The sequence below is a fragment of the Canis lupus genome, chromosome 25 (assembly GCF_048164855.1).
Source record: "Canis lupus baileyi chromosome 25, mCanLup2.hap1, whole genome shotgun sequence".
In the NCBI taxonomy this organism is placed as follows: Eukaryota; Metazoa; Chordata; class Mammalia; order Carnivora; family Canidae; genus Canis; species Canis lupus.
Window position 1 is genome coordinate 33691414 of NC_132862.1, and position 25848 is coordinate 33717261.

The window sequence follows — 25848 nt, forward strand, 5'->3', positions numbered from 1 at the left end:
AAAACTGATTGGAGGAAAGAAAGTAGTAAGGAGAAAACTAGTTAAGATGGTTTTTCGGGCCCCTAGGTGGCTGAGTTGGCTCAGACCATGATCCCAGAGTGCTGGGATCGAGTCCCACATCCGCTCCAGCTCAGCTGAGAGTCTGCTCCTCCCTCTTCTCCTCCCCCTGCTCATGCTCTCTCTCTCAAATAAATAAAATTCTTAAAAAAAAAAAAAAGATGGTTTTTCAATCATCTAGGTGAGAGGTAATGGGGTGGAGGGGGAAAGAAGCCAGGATATCTATCAGTGGAGATGCAGCAATCAGGTGTCTCAGGGGCGGGGACGACAGATTGAATCTCGTCCATGCAGTACGTGCTGGGGGCAGAGGCTTGGGGTGGAGGGCCAAGAAAACAAAAAAAAGCACGAGAGGAATCCAGAGGCTTGGAAGTCTGGCGCTCAGGTACCTGAGAGCGGAAGCCCGGGTGGACTGAGTGGGGGAGGGAGGGATGTAGAAAGTTCTCGTCACTGCGGCCTAAATCCCAGATGGAGGAGAATCTGCGTCCAGGCCCTGGCGAAAGTCAGGCTCAGCGGAGGAGGCGGGGCCGGCGGAGGAGGCGGGGCGTGGTCCCCCGAGCCCCGCCCTAGCCCCGCCCTAGCCCCGCCCTAGCCCCGCCCTAGCCCCGCCCCCAGCCCCGCCCCGCCCCCGAACGCCTCTCCGCGGGGCGGAGTCCCAGGCGCCCGCCGCCCCCGCCGCCCTCGCAGCCCCCCGTCGGCCGGGGCGTCCGGAGCGCTGCAGCCTCGCCATGCTGGGCATGATCAAGAACTCGCTGTTCGGGAGCGTAGAGACGTGGCCTTGGCAGGTTGTGAGCCAAGGGGGCAAGGTAGGCCCGCAGGGCTGCCGAGGACCTGAAGCGGGCTGCGCCCCCCACCGCACCTGACCGGGGCTGGAGCGGGTCGTGGCGGGCGGGTGGGACGGCGATTGCCCCAGAATGTGCGTCTTGGCCTCTGCCGGGGCGGGGGGCACGGCCGTCCGGTGCCCAGGGGCCCGGCGCGTGGACTGGGAAGGAGGAAGTGAGAGGGAAGTTCAGAGCAGCAGGCCGAGGGCTCTGCCGGAGGAGGTGGCTCTGCGGGCGGGCTCCCGGGGTGGCGGGCGACAAAGCAGCGCCTGTTGAATGCATTGGTTCATTTTAACATCCCAGGCATTCTGAGCATTTGTTTGCTGAGCCCGAAAACGTTCATGTCTGTAAAAAATTCCCAACTACAGGAGCAATGAGTATAAAAGAACAAGACCTGTGCTCCACAGAGGTATATGTGCAAGGGAGGGAGCATGGGGAAGGAACAAGCCATCCTGCCAGGGGGCCCCCTGTGGAGGGGGCCTTCGGAAGACACTTCCTCTGGGTCTCCGGGGTGTTAAGAGTGCACAGAAAAGGGAGGAGTATGTGCAAAGGCCCAGAGCTATAAAATGGTATGCGGGCCAGTGGAATTCCCAGAGTTGGGTCCCAGAATACAGGATGGGTGAATGAAGCATAACTGCTCAATCCCCCACCTCCCAAGATTCACATCAGTGCTAACACAAGCGAGTTGGACTGCCCCTGAAAACAGAGTCTGCCACTAGACGATAGTCTCCTTGCAAACAGGTACTTCATGCACTTGGTATACTCCGCTCCTCGCTCAGAACCTGGCATGTTTAAGGACTGTGTTGTCTGGGGGCCAAGTTCTGGCATTTAGTACTATGATGGTCACACAAAAGCCCTCAACCAGACTCTAGTCTGGACTTCAAGCAGCTATAACCAGAGGCCTGTCACTTCATCTGAGTTCCCTCAGCTGCCACTGGAATGACCAAGTTTAGACCAGATCAGGGGTGACATCTGCAGATGCCTACAATCCTCCAGGCAGGTTATGAAATGAGTGAAGCTGGCTGGGTCAGACTCTAAGGCAAGGTGGGGACTGAGGCGAAACCAAGAGAGAACTCCGAGCCCCATCTGTAGAGGCAGTAATGTTGCTATGCAGGGATGCAAACCAGGCTTGCCAGATTTTTAAGGAAAACCAGAAATCCGGACTTCATGTGAGCTCTCCCTAGTTAAAATTAATTTATCCAACAAGTAACTATTTGCTGAATGCCATCTGTGTGCCACTCACTCTTACAGGCAGTAGGGATAAAGCAAGGAACAAAACCAACAAAAATTCCTGGCCTCGTGGAGCTTACCTTTTAGTGGCTAACACACAAACAGGCAAATATATCTTTCCTTATCAGATGGTGATGAGGGCTGTGAAGAAAAACAAGTGAGGAAGGGAGGCAGGAGTAGGGAATTTTAGGAATGAGGCTGTGGTTTTGAGTGGGGCAAACAAGTCAGCTACTGTTGGCAACTGCCTACAAATGTTTGCAAACTGCAGGCCACAGGCTCTGTCTGTGGCTAGATGGTGACTGTGTGCCATGTGCATGCCAGTCTGTGGATCCGGCCCAGCGCTATCTAGGGTACTTGTTGGCCCTAATGCATAAAGAATCTACATGTTACCAACAGCTCCCCGAGTGCTTTCCTTTCTGTAGTGGAATCCAGCTCACTTGGTCTTTTGTGGGGGACAATGGCCAACGCAAGGTCTGGGCTGCTCTGCTGCCTGTTTGCCCTCAGATCCCTCCCTGGCTCGTTCCCTGCGTCTCAGTCTGAAGTCTGCAGTGGGGGTTGATTCCAGTTGCTTGCTTCCTGGGCGCCAATGTCAGTCGACTCGCAGTGAGGTTCACCCAGTGGGAGGCACCAGTGGGAGATAAGAGGGTGGGAGGAAGGGAAGAAGGTGTTTCTCTCTCTCCTCCCAACTATCGGGTCTCTGGCACCAAGAGTTTCTCTGTAGCTCTGGCTTTTTCTAAACAGGCCACCATGGTTCTAGCTTCCATCGAGTGATCCAGGTATCTGAGCTCAGGTAACAGAATCCTCCCTCTTTGTCTCCTAGGGTGCTCACTCATGTCTGGGTTGCCTCACTGTTCCCTGTTGGGCAACTCAGCTCTTCTGTTATCTGTGAAATTAATTCCTTGAAACAAAGTACTCTAGTAGTTTCTGTTTACTGTTAGACCCTTAGTGATACAGTGTCACCTGCCACTGATTTGGTTCCTCTAGGGATAAATACAGCTCCCTGATAAGCATCTTCCCTCAACATTTGATGGGAATATGGCACCGTAGGGGATATTGCTACCAGGCTGATGCAAATCATTTAACCTGAGTGATCTCAGTTTCTGCAGCTGTAGACTGGGTATAAAAATCTCTCCCATCTACTTCCAGAGTAACGAAAAATATCACATCTTTTAAAAACATGAAATGCTTTGTAAACTAATACACCCTACAAATGTAGTGATATCATTATGTCAGAACTCAGCTCTGCTCTTAATAACTGTGTAGTCACAGGCAACTTGCTTAACTTCTCTGAAACCACTCTTGAGAGGAAATAAGAATGTTTGGAAGTTTAAATGAGATAACCAGTTATAAGTTGTTCAACAAAATACCTAGCACTTGGTTGGGTATGGTAACGGTCAGCTTCCCATCAGTTTCACAGGTAACTTTGGGTAAGCTACTTAAACCTCAAAAAAAAAAAAAAAAACCTACTTAAACCTCCTAACCACTCTGAACTCTGAATATTCTGTATTCTCAACTGTAATATGAGAATGACAGTGCCCCTGTGACAATTACTTAACTATTCAAAGATACTTATAAGCCTTTTTTAAAAATATATACAAATTCAGGGGGCTATTATTTTGAAGACAGACCCTCCCTGAAATTATCTCTCTTGCCCTGGAAAGCATCTGGGTCAGGAACCATTGCCCACTTTCTTGGGCAAATTGATGACAGACAGCAGGCCCTGTGTAGCTCAGGTTTAAGCATACCAGATGTTCAGGACTGATTGTGATGGGGAGGTCCAGGCTACCGCATAACTTATCAGGTGCCTTCCACATTGCCTCGGGAAGGAGGAGGGCACGTTGCTCTCTGTGTTGGATTAGGTGGGTGTGTGGATGCTCAGAGCAGGACTGTTGTTAATAACTGACATCTTAATGGGATTTTTTTTTTCCAGCCTGTGCACGTTGGTTAGGACCTGACAACCTGGGCTTGAATCTGAGCTCTACCACTTGCCCACTGTAACCTAACCCCCTGTGCAACCAGTTTCATCTGAAAATAAAGATAAAAGCACTCACTTCTTCTCAGGATCATTGGAGGGATCAAATGAACAAATCTGTGCAAAATATTAAAAATAACACCTGACACATAACAAGTACTGAGTTAGATTACTTTCTTATTTTTTTTAAGATTTTATTTATTTATTCATATGAGTCAGAGAGAGAGAGAGAGACAGAGAGAGACAGGCAGAGAAACAGGCAGAGGGAGAAGCAGGCTCCATGCAGGTAGCCTGATGTGGGACTTGATCCCAGGACTCCAGGATCACGCCCGGGGCCGAAGGCGGTGCTAAACCGCTGAGCCACCTAGGCTGCCCAGATTATTTTCTTATAATGAGAAAGCTGGCTTCCAGAATCAACATGTATACTTATCATAGCAGGTAGCAAGGAAAAAAATTGATGCAGAAGGCCTTGAAAAGCCCATAGCAAGAGGCATTGTTGCAAGATCCCTGTCTGGAATTTGAACTTGACCAGGGTTCCCAGTAAACATTGAAAATTGGTGTTGGTGGCTGTGGGCCAAATCCTTACCTGACTGGGAGCATAAACTGGCTGGATCTGGGACAAAGGTGGGCTTATTATGTTCCATATGACAAGTACACACACTAAAGACGTTAAATTTGAAGAATCCAACGTGTTGGCTGTGTTAACCTAGGTGCTTTATTTTCCACAGAGATAGAGAAGACTCTAAATTCTCCCTGGAGAACTAGAGTAGTTTTATAATATCCATCTCTCAAACCTAAATCTTCACAATGATCCCATGGTTCAAATGAAAGTTTATGGACATAGATGCTATAAAAACAGATGGGACCTGCCATAGTATCACCTTAGGATACTGTGAGTTTGCTTTGCTCCAGCATAGATACAATTAGACTGATTTCTCATCTGTCTACTCAGCTATTTCTATTGTATTCCTTGTCATTAGAGTAAAACCAGGCTTTACTCCACAGCGTCCTTTCCCACAAATACTTATAGTAACTACTATATGCAAGACATTGTACTAGATGCTAAGAGAAACAGTGGTAAATACAGATTGCTCCTGACCCCAAGGGGCTTATGGTTGCAGATGGAGATTAAACACATTATTATTGTGTTGTGAAAGTACAGGAGCCTATAAAAAATCTCATGGGAACTTGTTTTCGATTAGGATCCTCTTTGAGGAGTGACCTTTAGGTTGGGACTTTCTGGATAAGTGGGGTCTATCAGGCAAAGACAGGAAAGAGATATTCCAGGCAGAAGAAGAGGCAGGTACGGAGGTCCTGGGGCAGGATTGACCATGGCATTGAAGGAAACAGTGGAAGGCCAGTGAGGAAGTACTCTGGGTATAGTTGGCAAGGTAGGTAGAAGCTAGGTGGTACTTGGACCACCTGGGATAGGTTAAGAACTTGGTGAATGAGGGCTTTTAGGTAGGGCATACATTAACAGGATTAAGTGATACAGAATGCTATGTGTATGTTCCCTGGGCAATATCAGTTTTGTTCACAGCTTTAATTTCCCCTTTTGCTGATGACTCTCAAAGTTATATCTCGATATCAGTCTCCTGCTGAGCTCCAGACCTACATGTCCAGCTGCTCATCTGTAACAGAAGGCAGATGAAGTGATAGATGTGAAAGGGCCTTTCTAACCTTAGTCTTTGTTATTAACCTTTGGAGTTAATAGGAAGCAGGGATCACTCAGGAAGAGGAGGTGGAGCTGAGCCTTAAAGATTGGTAGAATTATCATGGGGGCCTTGGCTCTCTGAATTAAACTGGATTCCTTTCTTGTCAGCCTTTCTTCCCTTGCCCTGGACTTTCTGCCTGAGGAACAGGCTGAGAGCACAGATCACCTATACCATCCCCAGAACTCCTTTCTCTTCCAGGACCCCTCCCACTCAAAATCCCATATTTGGATCACAAAGTCCGTTGAATTAATTTATTTTGTTTTGTTTTTAAGATTCTACTTTTTTTTTTTTTTTGAAAGAGAGAGAGAAAGAGAGAGAGCACAAGCAGGGGGAGGGACAGAGGGGGAAGCAGACTCTTCCTCTGAGCAGGGAGCCCAATGTGGAACTCAATCCCAGGACTCTGGATTCGTGACCTAAGCCTAACCCAGGTGCCCCAGTTGAACTAATTTGGGGTAGTTGAAACCAACCTGTGCTCAGCTCACCGTCACTGGAACAATGGTTATAAAATCCTCCCTATGACAGCCTGAGTTCTTCGGAGGTCTGGCCTCTGTCAGAATCTCCAGCCCCTCTCTTGCTGTTCCTTGCCTGACAGCCTTTGCTCTAGCCCCAGTGAGCCACTTGTATTCCTTGCCTGCAGCACACTGTTCTATTCTGCTCTTTTATACCTGTGGTGCCCGCTAACCGAAATCACCCCCCCCCAGACTATCAGAACATTTACTGCATCATAAAATAATTTCATAATCTTCTCACCACTCCACTAGACTGCCCATATCATATTAATCTCCAAATCCATAGCACCTGGCAGAGGTTTTCAATAATACTTCCTCAATAAGTCAATGCATCAGTGACTGAATGTCTAGCTAAATGATCTATGCGCACCTTGAAGTCAGCCTAACCTAGCCAGACACATAAACACACACCCATGCCCCCAAAATAACCTAAGTAGTCCTCCTCTGTGTTCTCACAGTGCCCTGCCTCTCTTAAACATATCATGAGATTATAACCCTTTTTCCTGGCTACTTCTATTAGACCACACCCTTCCTGATGTCAGAGACTGTGTCTTTCATCTCTGTCTCTTAGCACCTGGCACAGTACCCAGCACATAGTAGAAACTCCATAGTTGTTGGTTGAATGAATAAGAAAGGAAAGAGCCAACCAGCTCTTTTCTCCAGTGAGAGCTTGTCATTGGTTTCTCCATCTATGAGAGAAGAAGCTGCATTAAATGACTTCTGATGCCCCTGTTCTGAGTTTGACACAGACATACAAATGTCTATCAGAAAGAACTAACTCAATAGCTAAAGAAAGATGCTGAAAAGCACTCACATTGTCCCCCATAGAGTGTAGAGCCCTGCAGTAAGCGTCAGACCAAGGTTTGGAGATTGGAATTCTGGTTCTCTTTTCACCACTTAATAACTATGTGTTCTTGGGCAATTCTATTCCTCTGGTTCTTCATTTCCTCTTTGAGAAAATTAGTTGGATTGGATGAACTTTAACCTCTTTCAGGCAGAAAATTCTGTGATTCACAGAGTAGCATTTCTAGAATTTTAAACATAAGTGGCAAGACTCAATAGGCCATCAAATGAGGGGTGAATCTAGTTTCTACTATGACAGAACCAAGAAAGGTCAAAACTCCCCAGATTTATACATCATTTGCTACTGAAGGTCCTTTGGAAATGTTTCACTTTGCAAGGGGAGGACCTCACAGCAGTCCTCAGAATTAGTAGCCACAGTGGATTTGCAGCTTCTGGAGCTATTTTCCTGGCTCCATGTGGAAGGAAGTTGATGAAATTGGCACTCAGAAACCTTTCAGATTTTCCCAGCCCCTTTCTCACTATTCTCCTTTAATTGTGTATTACAAAAAAAAAAGGTATTTTTTTCATTCTAAACATAAAATTATAATGTAAATGTACTTTTTCAGACTGTACAGGCCCCTTAGCCTGCCAGCCCTACCCACCTCCAGAGAGTCATCCTATCCCCTTTGGAGTTGAGAACTTGCAGTCTTAGGATGTGACAGGGAAGTCTGTTTGCCCAGCTAGGGCAGCCAACTCCTCTTTTAGCTCATAGGAACTGTTTTTCCTATGTCTGTTTTTCATAATTGTTAGTAAGAGAGGCAGCTCCTTAATCACTAAACAAACGCCTGAGCGTTTATGATACTCCATGGTATAGTTCTGGTCCACAAAGACTTTATAGCAGATTTTTCAACCTGCACCAGTATTCCATTACCAGATAGCAAAATCGATATAGAGTACATCTCCCTTCTTTTAGTGGAATATGGAATAAAATTCACTTGACTAGAGCAGAAGTCAACAGGAAAGAAAGAAAAGGCCAGTAGTATTAGAAAGCCTCCCCTCCATCAGGGTACAGTATTATCTTGTGAAACTTTGTTTCAATCATGTGGATGTTCTTGACAGGGCATGATGTAAAACTGCATTTCTTGTTTTGGATCATGATTCTTTTTCAAGTTTGGAAAACATTGTCTTATAGTGTATGTTTAAGGAATACAAAATTATATGAGATACCAAAAGGCACGGAGGAGGGGGTAAAGAAGAGCTGTGTGGGTCTGTTGGGCAAAGGAAAATGACCTTAGGACCGAAACTTGCATGGGAGTGGTCATGATCAGCAGGGGTCCTGCCAGGGAGGAAGGCTTTCTGGGGAAGTGGCAGTAGCCATGGGCATTCAGGGGAGTCCAGGGTACAATTTAGATGAATGGGAATGAGGAGTTGCATCTGGGAGTACAGAGTGAAGAGAACTTTACTCTGATCCTTCTTGACCTGTGGCTCTGCTTCTAGAATGACGTTAATCCTGGGGCCTTAGAGTTTGTGGCATTATTGTTGCAGCTCCTTCTTTCCTCCTTTCCAATTTTCTTCTTTTTCCTGGCTCTCCTGTCATTCAGAAGTTGGATCTCCTGGCTTGATCCTTTGATTTACTTTTCTGTTTTCTACTTCTTTGCTTTTTACTTGACTTTCTGGGAGATTTCCTTCAGGTTTATCTTCTGACTTCTCTACTGAATTTTTCATTTTTTTTTAATTTTTAAAAAAAGATTTTATTTATTCATTCATGAGAGAGGCAGAGACATAGGCAGAGAGAGAAGCAGGCTCCATGCAGGGAGCCCAATGTGGGACTCGATCCCAGGACTCCAGGATCACGCCCTGGGCCAAAGGCAGACGCTAAACCACTGAGCCACTCCGGGATCCCCTATTTTCAATTTCTAAAAGCTCTTTTATCTCTAAACATTCTATTTTTATAGCATTCTAAGGGTGTTCTGAGTGGCTTGGGACGCATATCTTCTCTTGTCTCCCTGAGGATATTATTTGAAGTTTTTCTGCTGACAGTACATTTGTAAGAAATCTCAGAATCTTTTTCTCATGGCCCTTCATACTCATACTGTCTCTTCTACCCTGTCACCACGCCCAGGTTCATTACAGAAAGTTCTTTAGCAGTTCTAGGGATGCCTGGATGGCTCAGTGGTTGAGCCCCTGCCTTTGGTCCAAGGTGATATCCTGAAGAGCCAGGATCGAGTCCCACATCAGGGTCCCGGCATGGAGCCTGCTTCTCCCTCTTCCTGTGTCTCTGCCTGTGTGCGTGTGTGTGTGTGTGTGTGTGTATCTCATGAATGAATAAATAAAATCTTTTAAAAAAATAAAAATAAGTAAATAAAATAAAGCTCTTTAGCAGTTCTTATAACTGCACCATTACAGCTTCTAGAGTGATCACAGGTTGCCACTTTAAATCTCTTAAGCATGTGTATTCTGTGTCTAGGAAGAAGTCTCCTATGAGGAAAGGACCTGTGAAGGTGGGCGGTTTGCCACAGTGGAAGTGACTGATAAGCCTGTGGATGAGGGTCTAAGGGAAGCAATGCCCAAAGTCATGAAGTACGTGGGAGGCACCAATGACAAGGGTGAGTATCCCTGAGGGATGTGACTCTCGTCTCAGAGGCAAGCTTGCTAGGTCCCGTGACATCAGGGGAAAATACAGCGAGGGGCCACAGGGCACCTGTCACCACCTGCTTCAGTAGCATGTGAACTTGTACTGTGTGCACGGGATGCTCTAGGGGACCACACCAACGTCATCCCTGCCTACCCACCGGTAGGCGGTATCCCTGCTCCATATTACTGATGCATGCTTCTCGTCCAAGTGTGAACTGTATAGACACTCTGGGTTTTTTTTTAATCCCACAGCTCTGATACTATCTTTGGATTGGTTGACTGAATGAAGAAAGCCAAGTCACAGAGCCAGGCCAGCCTCAGACTTGATACCTCTTGCCTCCAGGCTGAATATCTCTGCTCAGTCCTCTGATCGCTCAAAATCTGTGGGGTACTGAGGCTTAGTGAATAATGAGTATGGCAGGTCCTCGGCTCTGTTCTGGCAAATGAAGGGTCTGAGAATTTGGAGGCTACTCCATTCTTAGACTTGGCCCTTTATGCTGGCTGCAGGATAGGGGTATTTTTAAAATGATGAACCTGAAGTTTCAGTGTACCTGTCAACATGTAAACCATGTTTAAATATGAATTTAACTCTAAAGCTCTCTAATTTGGACTACTCTTTAGAATCAGTGCAAACCCAAAATGGGTCAGAAAATGAGGTGAAAAAAGAGATGTGATGTTAATTTTATGGATATTTTTTCAAGCTGATAATTTGGAAAGTCAGAAACTGGTATTAACCTCAGTAACATTTGGTAGTAAAGAAACCAGGCTTTGGACAATAAGTCCATTAGTAGGAGGTCAGGAAGAAATCTTTTCCTTCTCGGGGCACCTGGGTGGCTCAGTGGTTGAGTGTCTGCCTTTGGCTTAGATCGTGATCCTGCGGTCCTGGGATCGAGTCCCACAGCAGGCTTCCTGCAGGAAGCCCGCTTCTCCATCTGCCTATGTCTCTGTCTCTCTCTCTCTGTCTCTCATGAATAAATAAATAAAATCTTTAAAAAAAGAAAAAGAAAATCTTTTCCTTCATAGTACTGTTGTAACTTTTTTTTTTAGAAGACAATATGTATAAAAATGATAAAACTGGGGGTGCCTGGGTGGCTCAGTTGGTTGAGCATCTGACTCTTGATTTCTGCTCAGGTCATGATCTCAGGGTCTTGAGATCGAGCCCCACAGCTCTATGAGCAGCATGAAGTCTGCTTAGAATTCTCTCTCTCTCCCCCTCTGCCCCTCCCCCCCTTAAATAAATACATGTCTTTAAAAAAATTTTTTAAATGATAAAACTCATTAAAGAAAATCTTGAAAATAACAAAACAGCACCCCTGATCCATCTTTTTTAATATGATCATTGCTGTCTTCTGAATGTATTTCTTTAGAGCTTTTTAATAGACCTTTAAAATGTAATCATAGTGTTTGTGCAATTATATATCTTTCTGTTGTTATAACTATTTTCCACTATTGCTCAATAGTCTTCTTAAGTCTAATTCTTAATAGCCACATTATATTGCATCATGTGTCTATAATTTACTTAGACACATTCTTTTTGGAACATTGATATGGCTCCCAGTCTCTCACAATTATTAATTCTGCTGCAATGAATATCCTATTACCTCTAGCCTTTTCCATATTTTGATCTTTTTTTTTAAGATTTTATTTATTTATTCATGAGAGAGAGAGAGAGAGAGAGAGAGATCGAGGCAGAGACACAGGCAAGGGGAGAAGCAGGCTCCACGCAAGGAGTCTGATGTGGGACTCCACCTCGGATCTCCAGGATCATGCCCTGGGCTGAAGGCAGCGCTAAACTGCAGAGCCACTCAGGTTGCCCCTTTTCCGTATTTTGGATTACTTGCTTAAAATGTATATTTAAATAGAAAATAATTAGATACGAGGATATTTACAGTCTTAATGTATATTACCAAATAATTTTTTTCCAAATGAGTTGGGTCACTACAGTCCTATTTCCAATATACACAAATAAGAGTTTTTTTTAAATGTATCTGACTATATATTTTTTAATGCCTAAAAGGTTTGTTACTAATTTCAAGAACAAAAAATACTATCTTGGAAGAAGAATGAGACTAGCAGATCTTCCACAGTCCTGAACAAGTTCTGTCTATAATACCCATCTCACTCTGTGGGTTTTTATGTTTTCAGGGATTGGAATGGGGATGACAGTTCCTGTTTCCTTTGCTGTGTTTCCTGGTGATGATGGCTCCCTACAGAAGAAATTAAAAGTCTGGTTCCGGATTCCAAACCAGTTTCAAAGCAACCCGCCGGTTCCCACTGATGACAGCATTAAGATCGAGGAGAGGGAAAGCATCACTGTCTATTCCCTGTAAGGAGATGATTCTTTAGACATCCAAGGGTAACGTCTGATTTCCATAACCGCTCCTTGATCATCTGCAGTGAGCATTTGCATTAACTGTGTATTTTATTCCAGTTTTATAGAGATAGAATTAACATATAACATTGTATTAACTTAAAGTATACAACATAAAATGCTTTGATATATATAAATATTGTGAAATGGGGATCCCTGGGTGGCGCAGTGGTTTCGCGCCTGCCTTTGGCCCAGGGCGCGATCCTGGAGACCCGGGATCGAATCCCACGTCGGGCTCCCGGTGCATGGAGCCTGCTTCTCCCTCTGCCTGTGTCTCTGCCTCTCCTTCTCTCTCTCTCTCTCTCTCTCTCTCTCTCTCTCTCAATGTGTGACTATCATAAATAAATAAAAATTAAAAAAAATAATAATAATAAATAAATAAATAAATAAATAAATATTGTGAAATGGTCATCCCAGTAAGTTCAGTTAACATCCATCATAGTTATAATTTCTTTCTTGAGTTGAGAACTTTAAAGATCTGCTTTCTTAATAACTTTCAAATATATATTATAGTATTGTTAACTATAGTCACCTTGCTCTGCATTACATTCCCAGGACAAATTTATCTTATAGCTGGAAATTTGTACCTTTTGACCACCTTCACCCATTTCTCCCATTCCCTACCCACATCCCATCTCTGGCAACCACCAGTCTCTTCTACCTATGAGTTTGGTTGTGTGGTTGTTTTTAAAATTCTACATACAAGTGAGATCATGTAGCATCTTCCTTTCTCTGAAATATCACTTAGCATAATATCCTTAAGGTCATCCATGTTATCACAAATGGCAGATTTTCTGTGTTTTTTTTTAATGTATGAATCATATTGCTTTGTGTATATATACCATATCTTCTGTTGATGGGCCTTACATTGTTTCCATGCCTTGACTATTGTAAATAATGCTTCAATGAACATGGCAGTGTAAATATCTCTTCAAGATAGTGATTTCCTCCTTTTTAAAAAAAAAAATTTTATAAGTGATCTCAATTCCTTTATATATATATATATATACCCAGAAGCCCAGAAGTGGAATTGTTGGATCATATGGTAGTTCTTTTAATTTTTTTGATGAACCTCCATACTGTTTTCCACAGTGGCTGCACCAATTCACATTCCCACCGACACTGCACAAGGATTCCCTTTTCTCCATAGCCTCACTAACACTTGTTTTTCCTTGTGTTTTTGATATTCGCCATTCTAATCGATGTAAAGTGGTATCTCATTTTGGCTTTGGTTTGTATTTCACTAGTGATGAGTGATATTGAGCACCTTTTCATGTACCTATTGGCCTTTGTATGTCTTCTTTGGAAAAATGTCTATTCAGATCCTCTGCCCATCTTTTAATCAAAATGTTTGGCTTTTTTGCTATTGAGTCATAAGAGTTCTTTATATATTTTGGCTTTTAATTCCTTATCCGATATATGATTTGCAAACATTTTCTCCCATTGAGTAGATTGCCTTTTTGTTACGTTGATGGTTTCCTTTGCTATACAGAAGCTTTTTAGTTTGACAAAAACTCATTTATTTTTGCTTTTGTCACCAAATACAAAAAACTGTTGCCAAGATTAATGCCAAGGAGCTTACTCCTTATGTTTTCTTCTAGGAATCTAATCGTTTCAGGTCTTAATGTTCAAGTCTTTAACCTATTTTACATTGATTTTTGTGTATGGTATAAGATAGAGGTCCAATTTCAGTCTTTTGTCTGTTGCTGTCCAATTTTCCAGACACTGTCTATTGAAGACACTGTTTTTGGCTTCTTTATTCTAGGTAGGTTGACCTTATATGCATGAGTTTTTTTCTGACCTCTCTATTCTGTTTCATTGATCTATATGCCTATTTTTATATAAACACCATACTGTTTTGATTACAATAACTTTGTAATATAGTTTGAAATTAGGAAATATGCTTAGCTTTATTCTTTTTTCTCAAAATTGCTTGGCTATTTGGGGTCTTTTGTAGTTCCATACAAATATATACATCTTAAGAATATTAATTTTTCCAATGCATGAGCTTGGAATATCTTTTCACTTATTTGTCCCTTCTCCAATTTTCTTCATTAATGTCTTAGAGTTTTCAGTGTATAGATCTTTTACCTCCCTGGTTAAATTTATTCCTAGGTTTTTTTTTTTATTTTATTCACACATTTGATAGAGAGAAAGAGCAAGAGAGAGAGAGAGAGAACATGAACAAGGTGAGGGGCAGAGGGAGAAGCAGACCCCTCACTGAGCAGGGACCCCAATGTGGGACTCCATCCCAGTACTCTAGGATCATGACCTGAGCCGAAGGCAGATGCTTAACTGACTGAGCCACCCAGGCACCCCTATTCCTAGGTATTTTATTCTTTTTGATACAAATTGGATTTTTTTCTAATTAATTTATATTGTTGATGAATTAAGTTAAGAAATGCCGAGTCCTGACAATTTCTCATTTCATTCTCTTTAGCTTATAGCACACAAACATTTGCATTGTATCTGAATAAATACTTTGCCAGTTGCCAAATTGACTTGGATAGAGTATCCCCTCAGTTTAAGCTAAGCACCTACATTAGTCACAGTAGCGTTCTGGGAGACTCAAGGAATATCTAAGCCAAACTCTAGTTTGGGGTCATGAATACATAAATGAGTATATGAATATATAGGACTTGAGGGACCTCCTTTTTTATTCCATGCTCCCCTTGAATGCCAGACAACAAGGAATATTTGCCAGAACTGGACTGCCACCCCCTTAGTTGTTCACTATCCATGGTCCTTTGAGCAGAGCACACATGCATCCTATTATCATTCTCATCCTGTTTCCAGGGCCTTATTTGAGGTCATATTTCTTTTGACTATAGAGCCTAACAGGGTGGCAGATGGTTACATATTTTTATTCTTTGGGTCTGAACTCTTCAGAAAACAAGTCTCTTGTAGATAATCAGTGACTCCCCATTTGTTAAAATCCTACATTGTAACAAACGCTGAACCATGTACAGTCACAGACCAGGAGCTTGACCAGTATTAACTATAAGTGTGGATTTGGTTCTGCTCTAGAAAAACCTAAAGAAAAATAGGTTAACAAATAATCTTGCATTGGGCAGTTTTTGTCTACCCCCAGGGGCCTCTGAACTTACTTTTTGGCTGCCTTGCACCTGAACATGTAGCTTTCTCTGGAACTGACACTAATGCTGGGAATGTGAGCTTGTCTGCTCTGAGCAGCCCTAGGCCAGGTGCTGCAGAGCCCCCCAGAGGACAGTGAGTGTACTGCAGCGGGGCCCCTAGCTCTTCTACTCCAGCCATCCATCATTCAGACTTTCCAGCCTTCACTACAGAGGCTGCAGAGAAAGCAAACTCTAGGAACAGAATATCTTTCCCAAGGGCAAGGACTAGAGTGGGGAAGCGAGGTGGTGGCGGTGGTACAAAATTTAAGGAGGCACCCACTTTCAAGTGCACAGCTGTCTAAGTGCAGGATTGGCACTGAGAGTGAGTGCCTCCTTAAACCTTGGGTGCTGTGTCTTTTCTGTCTCACCCTTATTCCTGCTCCCTCTTTTCCATTCTCTTTCTCGAGTCTTGGGAGGCAAGCTGGTACACCCTAATGAACAAGTATATTTTTGTTTGAATCCCAGAATGATGCTCGGGGAGTCACTGAGCCTAAGACAGTTTCCCCATCTGCTAAGTGCCTGTAACAACCTACCTCATAGGATTACTACTAAAGAATATCTTTTAGTACTTACTAAAATGCATCTGTTTTTACAGATGACTTACTATGTATGACCTGTGGTAGGTTTCAGTAATTATTTTTTCCCTTTGCCCCTTTTGATTTCGTAAGGAATAGCATTGGCATGATTAAATCAGTTCACTTCAAGCAGACTTCAAGCAGACAGGGCTGGTGTTTTTACCAGAGCCAGGGTAATGAGTTGGCACGATGCTTTTCTTTTGTCCCTAACTTTTTAGTATGGAAATTTTCAAACTCATAACAAGATAGAATAAGGTAATGAAATCCTATGGAACTCATCACTCACCTTCAGTGATAATTAACTCAACTCCAGGGCAGATCTGTGTCATGTGTACCCTCACAACTGCCACCCAGCCCCTCCACTGGGTTATTTTGAGGCAAACTGCAGACATTATATTAATTTCATCCATAAATACTTCAGTGTGGCTACAAAAAACTTTTTATAAAGACAATCATAATGTCTTACTCCTCCTAAAATTTTAACATCATTTCATTAGTATCATAATAATATAAAATGTCCAGGGTTCAGATTTCCACCACTATCTGGTAATTTGCTTTTAAAGTTTGTTTGCACCTGGATCCAAATAAAATTCCATCCATTGCAATTATCTGGTGTACCTTTTAAGCTTTTACTAACCTGTGGCTTTTCTCACTACCACACCTTTTCATTTTTCATTGCTACTTATGGATCATTTGTCCTATTGTTTCCCATAGTCTGAATTTTGCAGACTGCCTTTCCATTGGCATTTTAACATGTTCTCTGCCTCTGGCATTGCCTGTAAATTATTAGTTAGAACCAGAGGCATGGTCAGATTCAGGTTGGTGCTTTCAACAAGGATATTTCATAAGTAATGGTGTATACCGCCGTCAGGGACTCATAATGTTTGCTTGCCTCTGTTTTTGTGATGTCAGTGGCTGTAGATCACCCTTACTTAGATGCCTTGCCTCAATAGAGTTTATAAAAATGATAATGTGTCATTCTTTCCTTCATTTATTTTCCTTCATTTATTAGCTGGAATACTTTGATAAAGAGAAACCTCCCCTCATCTGCTATTTGGTTTCCCTGAGACGGAGTCACAGGGAAAAGGCAAGATACCTTCTCTTTAGCTTGTTGCCTTCTCTTTGTCTGTTTTCAGAAGAATGATTTCATTCCTGAACTTCCTCTACAGGCAAGGTGATGGTGATCCCTGTTTTTTGAGCATCAATATAAACATACGAATTTAAACATAATTGATGTGTTTCTGTTCTTTCAGTTGTTCTTACTGATGCTGAAATTGTCCCATCTTTGGCCAGTGGGAGCCTCTTCAAACTGGTTTCTTCGTCCTTTTGATATGACTCTAGTACTCTATGGTAGCTTCCTTGGCTTCTGGTATGACAAGGTGTTGCAAACACATTTTGGCATTTCTTGCCCTAAAGCTGGAATTAGCTATTTCTCCAAGGAACCCTGGTTCCTCATGGTGGGATGGGATGTCTCTTAAAAGCTACTATCAAAGTCAGGTCTGTGGAAGATTCCTGTTAATTCCCTGTTAACCTAAACAGATGAGTGCGATAAATACAGTGTCTAGCTTGGCTCTGTGGATGCTTTTTTCGGGAACACCTGGTCCTAAAATTAGCTTGTGTTATTCCTCAGCTAGCCACTTGGTGTCACTGCACAGTCAAATGTGCATTTAAAAGCCCCTTCCTGAAAATAAGGGAAGGGAGAAGAAATGTGTGGGAAATATCAGAAAGGGAGACAGAACATAAAGACTGCTAACTCTGGGAAACGAACTAGGGGTGGTAGAAGGGGAGGAGGGCGGGGGGTGGGAGTGAATGGGTGACGGGCACTGGGTGTTATTCTGTATGTTAGTAAATTGAACACCAATAAAAAAAAAAAGAAAAAAAAAAAAAAAAAAAAAAAAAAAAAAAAATAAAAGCCCCTTCCTGTGGAAGGCAGAGTGAACGAGGTAGTAGAAGGCAAAAGTACTAGTTCAAATACATGGTAAGTGCATTTGATGGTAAAATTACTTCTAAAATGAAAGCCTTGCATCCTTAATTCAGGCTCCCTTTTGTATGACCTTGGAAAGGGATTTTCAGAAGGGATTGTGCATTTATTAGTAGCATATATTACCTGTCAGTGGGTAGAAGGTTAAAAAGGAATAACACTCTCAGAATCTTAGTATTCACAAGATGCAATGGAAGTATCCTCACACTTATATGGGTGGCCATATTCCAGGTCCTTCTGTGTTCCCTAAAGGCCACCTAGGTTACAGCACAGCTTCCTTAGCGCAGTGTGGCACTGGGTTCAACAGAGACCAATGGCAGGAGAGGGCGGATGGTAATGAAATTTCTTAGTAAAATGGTGAAATGTCTGGATGTAAAAGAAAGAATTGGAAACAATGATCTCGTTGTCAGGGTGACCTGTGATCCAATCCTAGCTCTCCTGCTCCATGGCCATGGGACCTCTGGTGTGTTACCAAGCCTCTCTGTGCCTTGGTCTCTCTAAGTACAAGATGGAGGTAGCTAACAGCCAGGGTTGTTGTGAGGAGGAAACATGGTGTCCATAGATGCCTACACGATGCTGGACGTTAAGTAGATGCTCAGTAAATGTTAGCCTGTTTCCCTTGGAAAGAAAGGGCCCAACTGCTAACCCAAAGGGTGTTCCATTTTATTGCTTAGGAGCACTTTAGATCAGTGTTAGCCAAGTTCCTAGATCATTCCAGCACCCATCTGTAATCACAGGAGGCCCTAGCCATGGATAACATAACACAGTTTTGCCTCTTTGGTTTGCTCAACACCCAAACTCTGTCATCTTGATTTCAAGGAGCCTCACCTGACCACTCTATCAAAAATAGCACCCCTCCTTTTCTGTCTTCTTACCCTGCTTGACTTTTCTTCACCTTACTTTTCTTCACCTTACTTACTTTTCTTCACTTACTTACTTTTCTTCACCTTACTTACTTCACCTTACTACTTGCATTATATAACCCATTTGTCCATTTGTTTATTGTCCTGTCCCTCACTAGAATATTCTTGAGGGCAGGGCTTGAGCTATCCTCTAGTAAGTGCTCAGTTGAAAGTTGGGCAATAAATAAGCTAGTGAAAGTCTGGGTCCTTGCCTTCCCCACATTTCTCCTTTTTTGCTGTCCTCCCTAAAGTTCTTGGTCCTCTTCCATTGGTAAATCTCCAACCCGACCATCTCTCCAGCTCCCTGAAATGTCTTAGCATTTATGAGACTCAACATGATGACCAAGATGATGCCATTTACACATGTATTCATTCATTCAAAAAAAAAACCCATGTATTCATTATTCACTTTTTCTGTGCCAAGAATTGTTTCTGGTGCTCGAAATAGAGCAGGGGAACAAGCAAAGTATCCGCTCTTTGAGGCAGCAAAAACATCCTGGTGGGGAAAACAGACGAGAAACAAATGTCCCTGATATTTCAGGCCTGTGTTATTTCAGAGATGAGAAGTGGTATTTGTGGATTGAAACTATAGGGAAGCATATTTCTTACTGGAAAACACTTTGGCATGAAGTATTTCCCAGTAAGAGGGGCAGGCAATGAGGTGATGAAGGCCTGGCCCTGGGGAGCTTATGTGCCATCTGGACAGACATACAGCAGGTATGCCATGTAATGTGTGTGCTCAGTGGCAGGTTCAGTTCCATTTGGCAAATGTCTCCTGAGCACTTCTGACACTGAAGCCTCCTCACTTCTGAGAGTCCTGACAGTGACAAGATTCTGAATCAAAAACCTAGTTAATCACCATTTCCCCCCACAACTGGTCAAATAACCCACTAGTCTTTTATGGATGGGTACTTGGAAGTAGCTTCAATCACCATTTCTGGGTGGATGAGCCCGAGTCAACACAGCTGGTGCTACTGCATCTCCCAAGCGCCAGCTCCCTGGGAGCGTCTCCACATAAACCTTCCTAAGGTTTCCCAAATCAATACGTGAAAAATGGATTTCCTCCCAGACCTGTTGCCCTGTGTTCTGTTTCACTAAAAGTCCCCTCCATCCTCCTGCTCATCCCATTCAAATGGCATCCTGACACATTCACCTTCCACATCAGCTGTTGGCCAAGTCCTTGTCACCTCCTGACCGTGCTTTCCCTTCCATCTGCAGCTCCTCTTGCCTGAACTATTGCTGTGTCCTCTTGATTATTTCTAAGTCTTCCTCCTCTGCCCCTCTACAGTGTCCTTTTCTCACTGCCAGCCATAAAGCACAAGACCAATCCTACTACCATCCTCTGCCTCTCAACTCTGCTTTGGACCTCGGACCTGCCTCTGACCTGCCTCTGACCTAGGCACATGTTAGGATTGGGAACAGAGCCCCAGCTGGTAATAAAATGAGATGGGGGATGGATAGACTTTGAGTTGGGTTCCCAAATGTCCAGCCAGGCAGTGAAGCCTAGTAAAAATGCTTTGTCATAGCATTTAATCCACGATGTGGCCCTGCTCCATGTCCACCTGCTCTCAGGATATGCCAACCTCCTACCTCCCCCCGAACACCTACACATGCAGCATTCACTTCCACTCACCCAGCTCCTCCCATGGCCCTTCTCCAGCCTCTGCTTATTGGAAACTGTGTGAGGCCCGGCATTTTTGTCATAGTGTTCATTGCTGACATCAAGAAGAGATGCTCAATAAACAATGGCTTAATATCAGGTCTTCCATGATGCCTTCCCTTCATGTTATAAGTCAGAGCTAATCATTTCCTATTCCCCACCCCCAGAGCATTCCATCTGTACCTTCTGCCTTCATTCTAGTGCTTCCTTCTGCCCTATATAATCTTAATGTGTGTTTCTGGCCTGACCACTACAGTGAGACCTCACAAGGGTAGGAAGACGTCTTTATCATCTTTACAACTGTGTGGTGTCTCACTTGTGTTTTGTGCCGTGTCATGTTCAACTTGGCAAGCATGGTTCAGTCTGACTGAATGAAATAAATGGCTTATGATGTGAAGCTTCTTTCCTATTGACATGGAATTATCAGCTCCTAGTCTCAACACTACTTTTGCCTAGCACAGAGCTATGTGCATAGCAGACTCTCCCCCAAATTTGTGTTCATTTGTTGATTTGCTAGACCAAGTCAGAGGGTCAGGCTCAGACCATCCATTTCTTTGTCTATGTCACTGCATGCCTCAACCATTATGATTTTGTTTTTTTTTTCCTTGGCCCAAAGCCTCCATTTGTTAGCCCACTTCATTGATGCCTGCCTCATTCCCACCCTGCGAACTCTTCCAGATTGTTCCAAACGCTTCCAGACAGCTCCTTTTGTGTTTCTGGAATCAAGGGGGTTGTGTGGAATCAAGGGGGTTGTGTGTCTTTACTCGGTTCCCATAGTAACCAAATTCTTTCTTCCAAATACTGATCTCTGACATGGGGGTGGGGGGATAAAATACAGTGCCCTGGAGGAGAGTTTCTTTGAAGATGGAGACAGAGACTTGTTAATAGGCTTACAAAAATATTGTATAGACTTCATGTTAACCTCCTTTGAGGAGCTCACAGTGCTTTATGAGAATTCTGGAAGTCACACTCAAATGTGCTTGTGAGCTTGGAGAGCTGTGGGCACTGTGTTCTCCTCTGTGTACACCTTGGAAGCTGAGGCAGGGAGGAATGAGGTGGCTTATCCCAGAACGAGCTGAGGAGCTAGCACTGGGCCTCCATCCTATAAATGAAGGCCATGCACCTGGTTGGGTTTAGTGTTCTGGCTTGTTTGTGCAGTTCTGTGATTGGGTGAGGGCGTGTTGGTTAGGCTGGCCATGAAGGGAACACATGTATTTGCTGTTTCATAACCCATTCACTTGCTTATTTTCTAGAAAAATGCTTCCATGATGAAGCAAGAAGGAAATTTTTATCCTCATTATCAGCTTCTCAGTCAGCCTGGGAATACATATTTTTAAATTGGTCTTTTTGTTGTTTTGGGAGGGGGTTTTTTTTAGTGCATTTAAAAATCCCCAAATGATGACATTCTCTGTATCACTTGCTGGGTCTTCTTGTATTTCTCAGACAGCTCCTTCTCCCGTGCCCTTGCCAAGGGCTCTCCTTCCACCCACCACTTGGGGACTAGGATTCTCAAGAGTGACCTGCTGACACCCTGTCTGCTCACCATCTAGGCCTCGTCTCCCTCCTTACCATGATTATAGCCAGTACCCACTCACTGAGGACTCCCAGTAACTGTCACTAGGCCCACCTCCTTCCCAAATCAGGATCTCTGGCTCCAGTTCTTTCCCAGGTTGGAGGAAATTTGCACAGTGCCTGACACATAGGTACACGAATATATTTCATAGACACACCCTCATATCAACATGCACCCAAACCATATCACTGGAAGCCCTAGAGAATCCTCAACTCCTCCCTTTCCCTGCGCCCTCCCCTCATATCCAGTCCCCTGTCAAGTTTGCCTTTGTCCAGAGGCCTTTGCCATCTCACACTTGACTGTTTCCTGGCCTCCAGTAATTCCATCTCTTTCCTCCAGTGCCACCAAAGCTATCAAAACACAACCTAACACAATCATGTCAGCCCTTACTTTCAAAGCAAGGTCCACCTTTGCATCTAGGATCAAAATCCTTGGCATAGCATTCAAGGCCCTTCCCAGTGGGCTCCAGTCAATCGTTTCCTTGTTTGGATTCCCACCACTGTCCCCTTAGTGTGTGCTTCGGACTTTATTATATGAATGAGTGAATATGGAGGCAAACAGTCTTAAGCCCTATCATCTTGAGGTCTATCAACCTGAAGACCTGAAGACACTAACTTTTGTTGTTTACTCCAGAATTGTTGATTTAGCCAAAGGATCTAACATGTGTCAGGCACTGTATTAGGTGCTCAGGCTACACCAGTGGACAAAACATGACAAAGATCCTTGCCTTCATGGGGCCTATTCTACCAGGAAACTCAGACCATAAACAATGAACACAATAAATGAATTATGTAGTATGTTAGAAGGTCGTAAGTGCTGTGAAAAAAAAGAGAAATTAAAAAAGAAAGAGAGGAAGAGAGTGAAAAGAAAAGAAAAAACAAGGATAAAAAAGGAAAAAGAATGAGAAGGGGGAGCAGGGTTAAAGATTAAATTAAAAAAAAAAAAAAAAAGATTAAATAAGATTTTGAGAGAAGGGCCAGTCGAGAAGGTGAGATTGTTCATCGAGCCACCTCTTCATTACTAGTCTCTCTTCCTGGCCTGATATTTTTCTTAATTTTTTAATTTGTTTTCAAAGATTTTATTTATTTATTCATGAGAGACACAGAGAGAGAGAGAGAGAGGCAGAGATACAGGCAAAGGGAGAAGCAGGCTCCTTGCATGGAGCCTGACGTGGGACTCGATCCCGGGTCTCCAGGATCACACCCTGGGCTGAGGGCAGCGCTAAACCACTGAGCCACCCGGGCAGCCCTTCCTGGCCTGATATTACTTGAGATCACCGTCATGTCCCTCATCCCAGGAGGCAGGGAACTAGATGGCTGTTCTCAACAATTGCAAAGTAACAGTAATAGCTGCTGCTCATTGTGGGCTTACTGTGCGCTGGGCACTACGCTGAACTGTCCACCATCTTGTCTTCCTTCATCTTCACAACAGCCTTCTGAGATTGATACAATCAGCCCGATTTAACAGATGAAGGACCTGAAGGTTAGAGAAGTTAAGGCATTTACCCAAGGCCATGAGCTAGAAAGGGGCTGAGGTAGGACTGAGCATACAACTAGCCCTTTTGCCACCAAATGATCAGTGGAGGTATTTGAGGACCACTCCTTCTTTAGACGTTTCCAAAACCCTGTAGACTTAAGAGCCAACATGGTTTGTTTTCGAGGATAATAATTAAGTGTCACAGCATGAGTGTGGGATGCAGGAGACACTCAATACCTGCTCCTACATTCAGCATCTGATCTGTCTCAGGCAAGTGGTTTGCAATCCATAGACAATCTCTGAAAATAATTGCATTGTCTTGCAGGCTTTTATTGCCAGAACACTCTTTCCTTAATGTTCATCCTTGGTCTACTAATCCAGTTTCCTCTCATTTGAGCCTCTGTGAAGCTAGAGTTCAACTTTCTTCATCTGCCTTAAAGTCTTTCTTTAAGATACTTGAACCAAACCTCTTCTATTCCAGATTGGTCTCAGTTCTGTCCGTGTCCTATAGCAGTTGTCTAGACGTTGGAAGAACCAATGCCTTAGAGATGAAATCCTCGGTATTTTTACATCAATAACCCTGTAATCAACATGCTGAATGCTTGTCGAGCATGACTAACCACTTATAAAAGAGCAAAGTGTGACTCAGAGAACCCCACCAAAAATAATGCATTTGGCCTAATCTTGGCCTGGTGCAGATTCAGACTTTTGAGTCATAAAGCTCATTAGAAATGGGGACATATTTGACTCTAATAAAGATTTTAGTGCAACCCAGATTTAGAGTGGTATATTTAGGGTAGGCCGCAGGATGAATTTTGGAGCGTAGGCAGATGACGTAAGGAGGGAATAATCATCTTGAAAAGACAAGCTTTATTCCTTCTCTGTCACCACCTTCTGCCATTAAGAGAAAAGCCTGATTTAGGCAAGTCTTTTTACTTACTAGAAAAAGAAGGCTTTCATGATTTGAGCAGGAAAAGGGGTTTATTAGAAGTGATTTCTTTATTTGGGGTATGCTTAAAGCTTGCCAAGGGGCCTCCCAAGGTTTCCCTGGGTCCCTGCCTTTGGTCGCTCTGTTTTTTAACAAAGCTGCTACTTGTCACTGCTCTGCTGTGCTCACTCATCAGAAAGGATCTGCTGGGGGAGAAGCATTAGCTACAGCTCCTCCTGAACTAATGCCCCTGCAGCCTCCTCCTTCCCCAGCTGGAGACAGAGGGGCCAAGAGGAGGAGCTGCCAAGGCAGTAGAGAGCTAGAGAGAAGGGTAAAGGCATGGCCTAGGGGAAGGTCAGCCTACTGTCACCCAGGGACAATTCAGAAAGCAAAGGGAAGCTCACGCTTAGTACTTGACTGTCATGTTTCAGGCTCTGCATTGGTGTTTTTTCACATCCATTATTGTATTTAATGCTCATAACAACCCTGGAGGAAAAAGACAGCATATCCCAGGTGTACAAACGAGCATCTGAGGCTCGGAGGGGTCAAATCCACCCATCTGGGAAGTGGCAGATGTGCAGTCTCACTGCTCTAGTGTGCTTGTAAGAGCAGCAGGTGACAACTTCTTTTTTAAAGATCCCCCTCTCTTGGAGACCATGTTTTCTCTTAACCAGCCCCTTGCTTTTGTCCCTCAGGCAATTTGGTGGTTATGCCAAGGAAGCTGACTACGTAGCTCATGCCGCCCAGCTCCGTACTGCCCTAGAGGGCACGGCCACTTGCCGGAGTGACATCTACTTCTGCACTGGGTATGACCCTCCCATGAAGCCCTACGGACGTCGCAATGAGGTCTGGCTGGTGAAAGCATGAGTAACGCGCTGAGTTAGAACTTCCCGGACGGGTGTTTCTGTGTTTCCACTTCCTCAGGGGAGAAGGAGGGAGCACAGCTTCCAACTGTATCTCTAGCTTAATCCAACTTTCCTTCAAAGCCATGTACTGCCAATTTTCTGAAACATGTGTATTTTGTCCATGCTCTTTCTCTCCCGGTGGGAAATAATTCAGCCAAGATAGGCAGCATCCTTCGAACTGACTGAGACATTTCTGTGGTAGATGAGAAAAAATCCAGCAAACATTCTCTCAGCTCACTGGGTCCCTCAGAACTGATCTTTAAAAATTATTGAACCTGTGTTTTTGTTGTTGAGGGAGGGAAATGCGATTTGTGCATGATCCTTCCTCTGTGATTCTTACGAGGCCTTTGTCTGAAAATAAAGATCTTTGACTTAAAACAGCTGAGACCAATCCAGAATATAGTGATTTCCAAGACCGCACAGTCTTATAAGGAATATCATTATGAGTACTAATGATGATATTTACTGTTACAGGAATCCCATATTTAGTTCCAAAGTCCTTCAGGATATAAAGCCACAGATCCCGGGGTGGAAGGGCATGTACCACATGCTGGCATACATCTACATCATAGACATTTACCATGACCATGTCACGGTGATTCTACAATCATAAGTGGAGGATCCT

General features: G+C 43.7%; 1 protein-coding gene across 1 annotated transcript; it reads left to right on the top strand.

The window, feature by feature from the left end:
• The first annotated feature begins 667 nt into the window (after window positions 1-667).
• HEBP1 (heme binding protein 1) lies at window positions 668-25603 on the top strand. Its single transcript, XM_072798961.1, has 4 exons — window positions 668-860; window positions 9552-9690; window positions 11864-12044; window positions 25014-25603. The coding sequence occupies exons 1-4, from the start codon at window positions 783-785 to the stop codon at window positions 25183-25185; spliced, it is 570 nt and encodes a 189-aa protein (XP_072655062.1). The 5' UTR covers window positions 668-782; the 3' UTR covers window positions 25186-25603.
• Window positions 25604-25848: the final 245 nt, after the last annotated feature.

What these genes read in the sequence shown, in the direction of transcription:
- HEBP1 (XM_072798961.1), top strand. Translation starts at nt 783, where the DNA reads ATGCTGGGCATGATCAAGAACTCGCTGTTCGGGAGCGTAGAGACGTGG. An exon ending in TTGTGAGCCAAGGGGGCAAG is followed by an intron (nt 861 to 9,551) that starts GTAGGCCCGCAG and finishes TTCTGTGTCTAG; the next exon opens with GAAGAAGTCTCCTATGAGGA. An exon ending in GGGAGGCACCAATGACAAGG is followed by an intron (nt 9,691 to 11,863) that starts GTGAGTATCCCT and finishes TTATGTTTTCAG; the next exon opens with GGATTGGAATGGGGATGACA.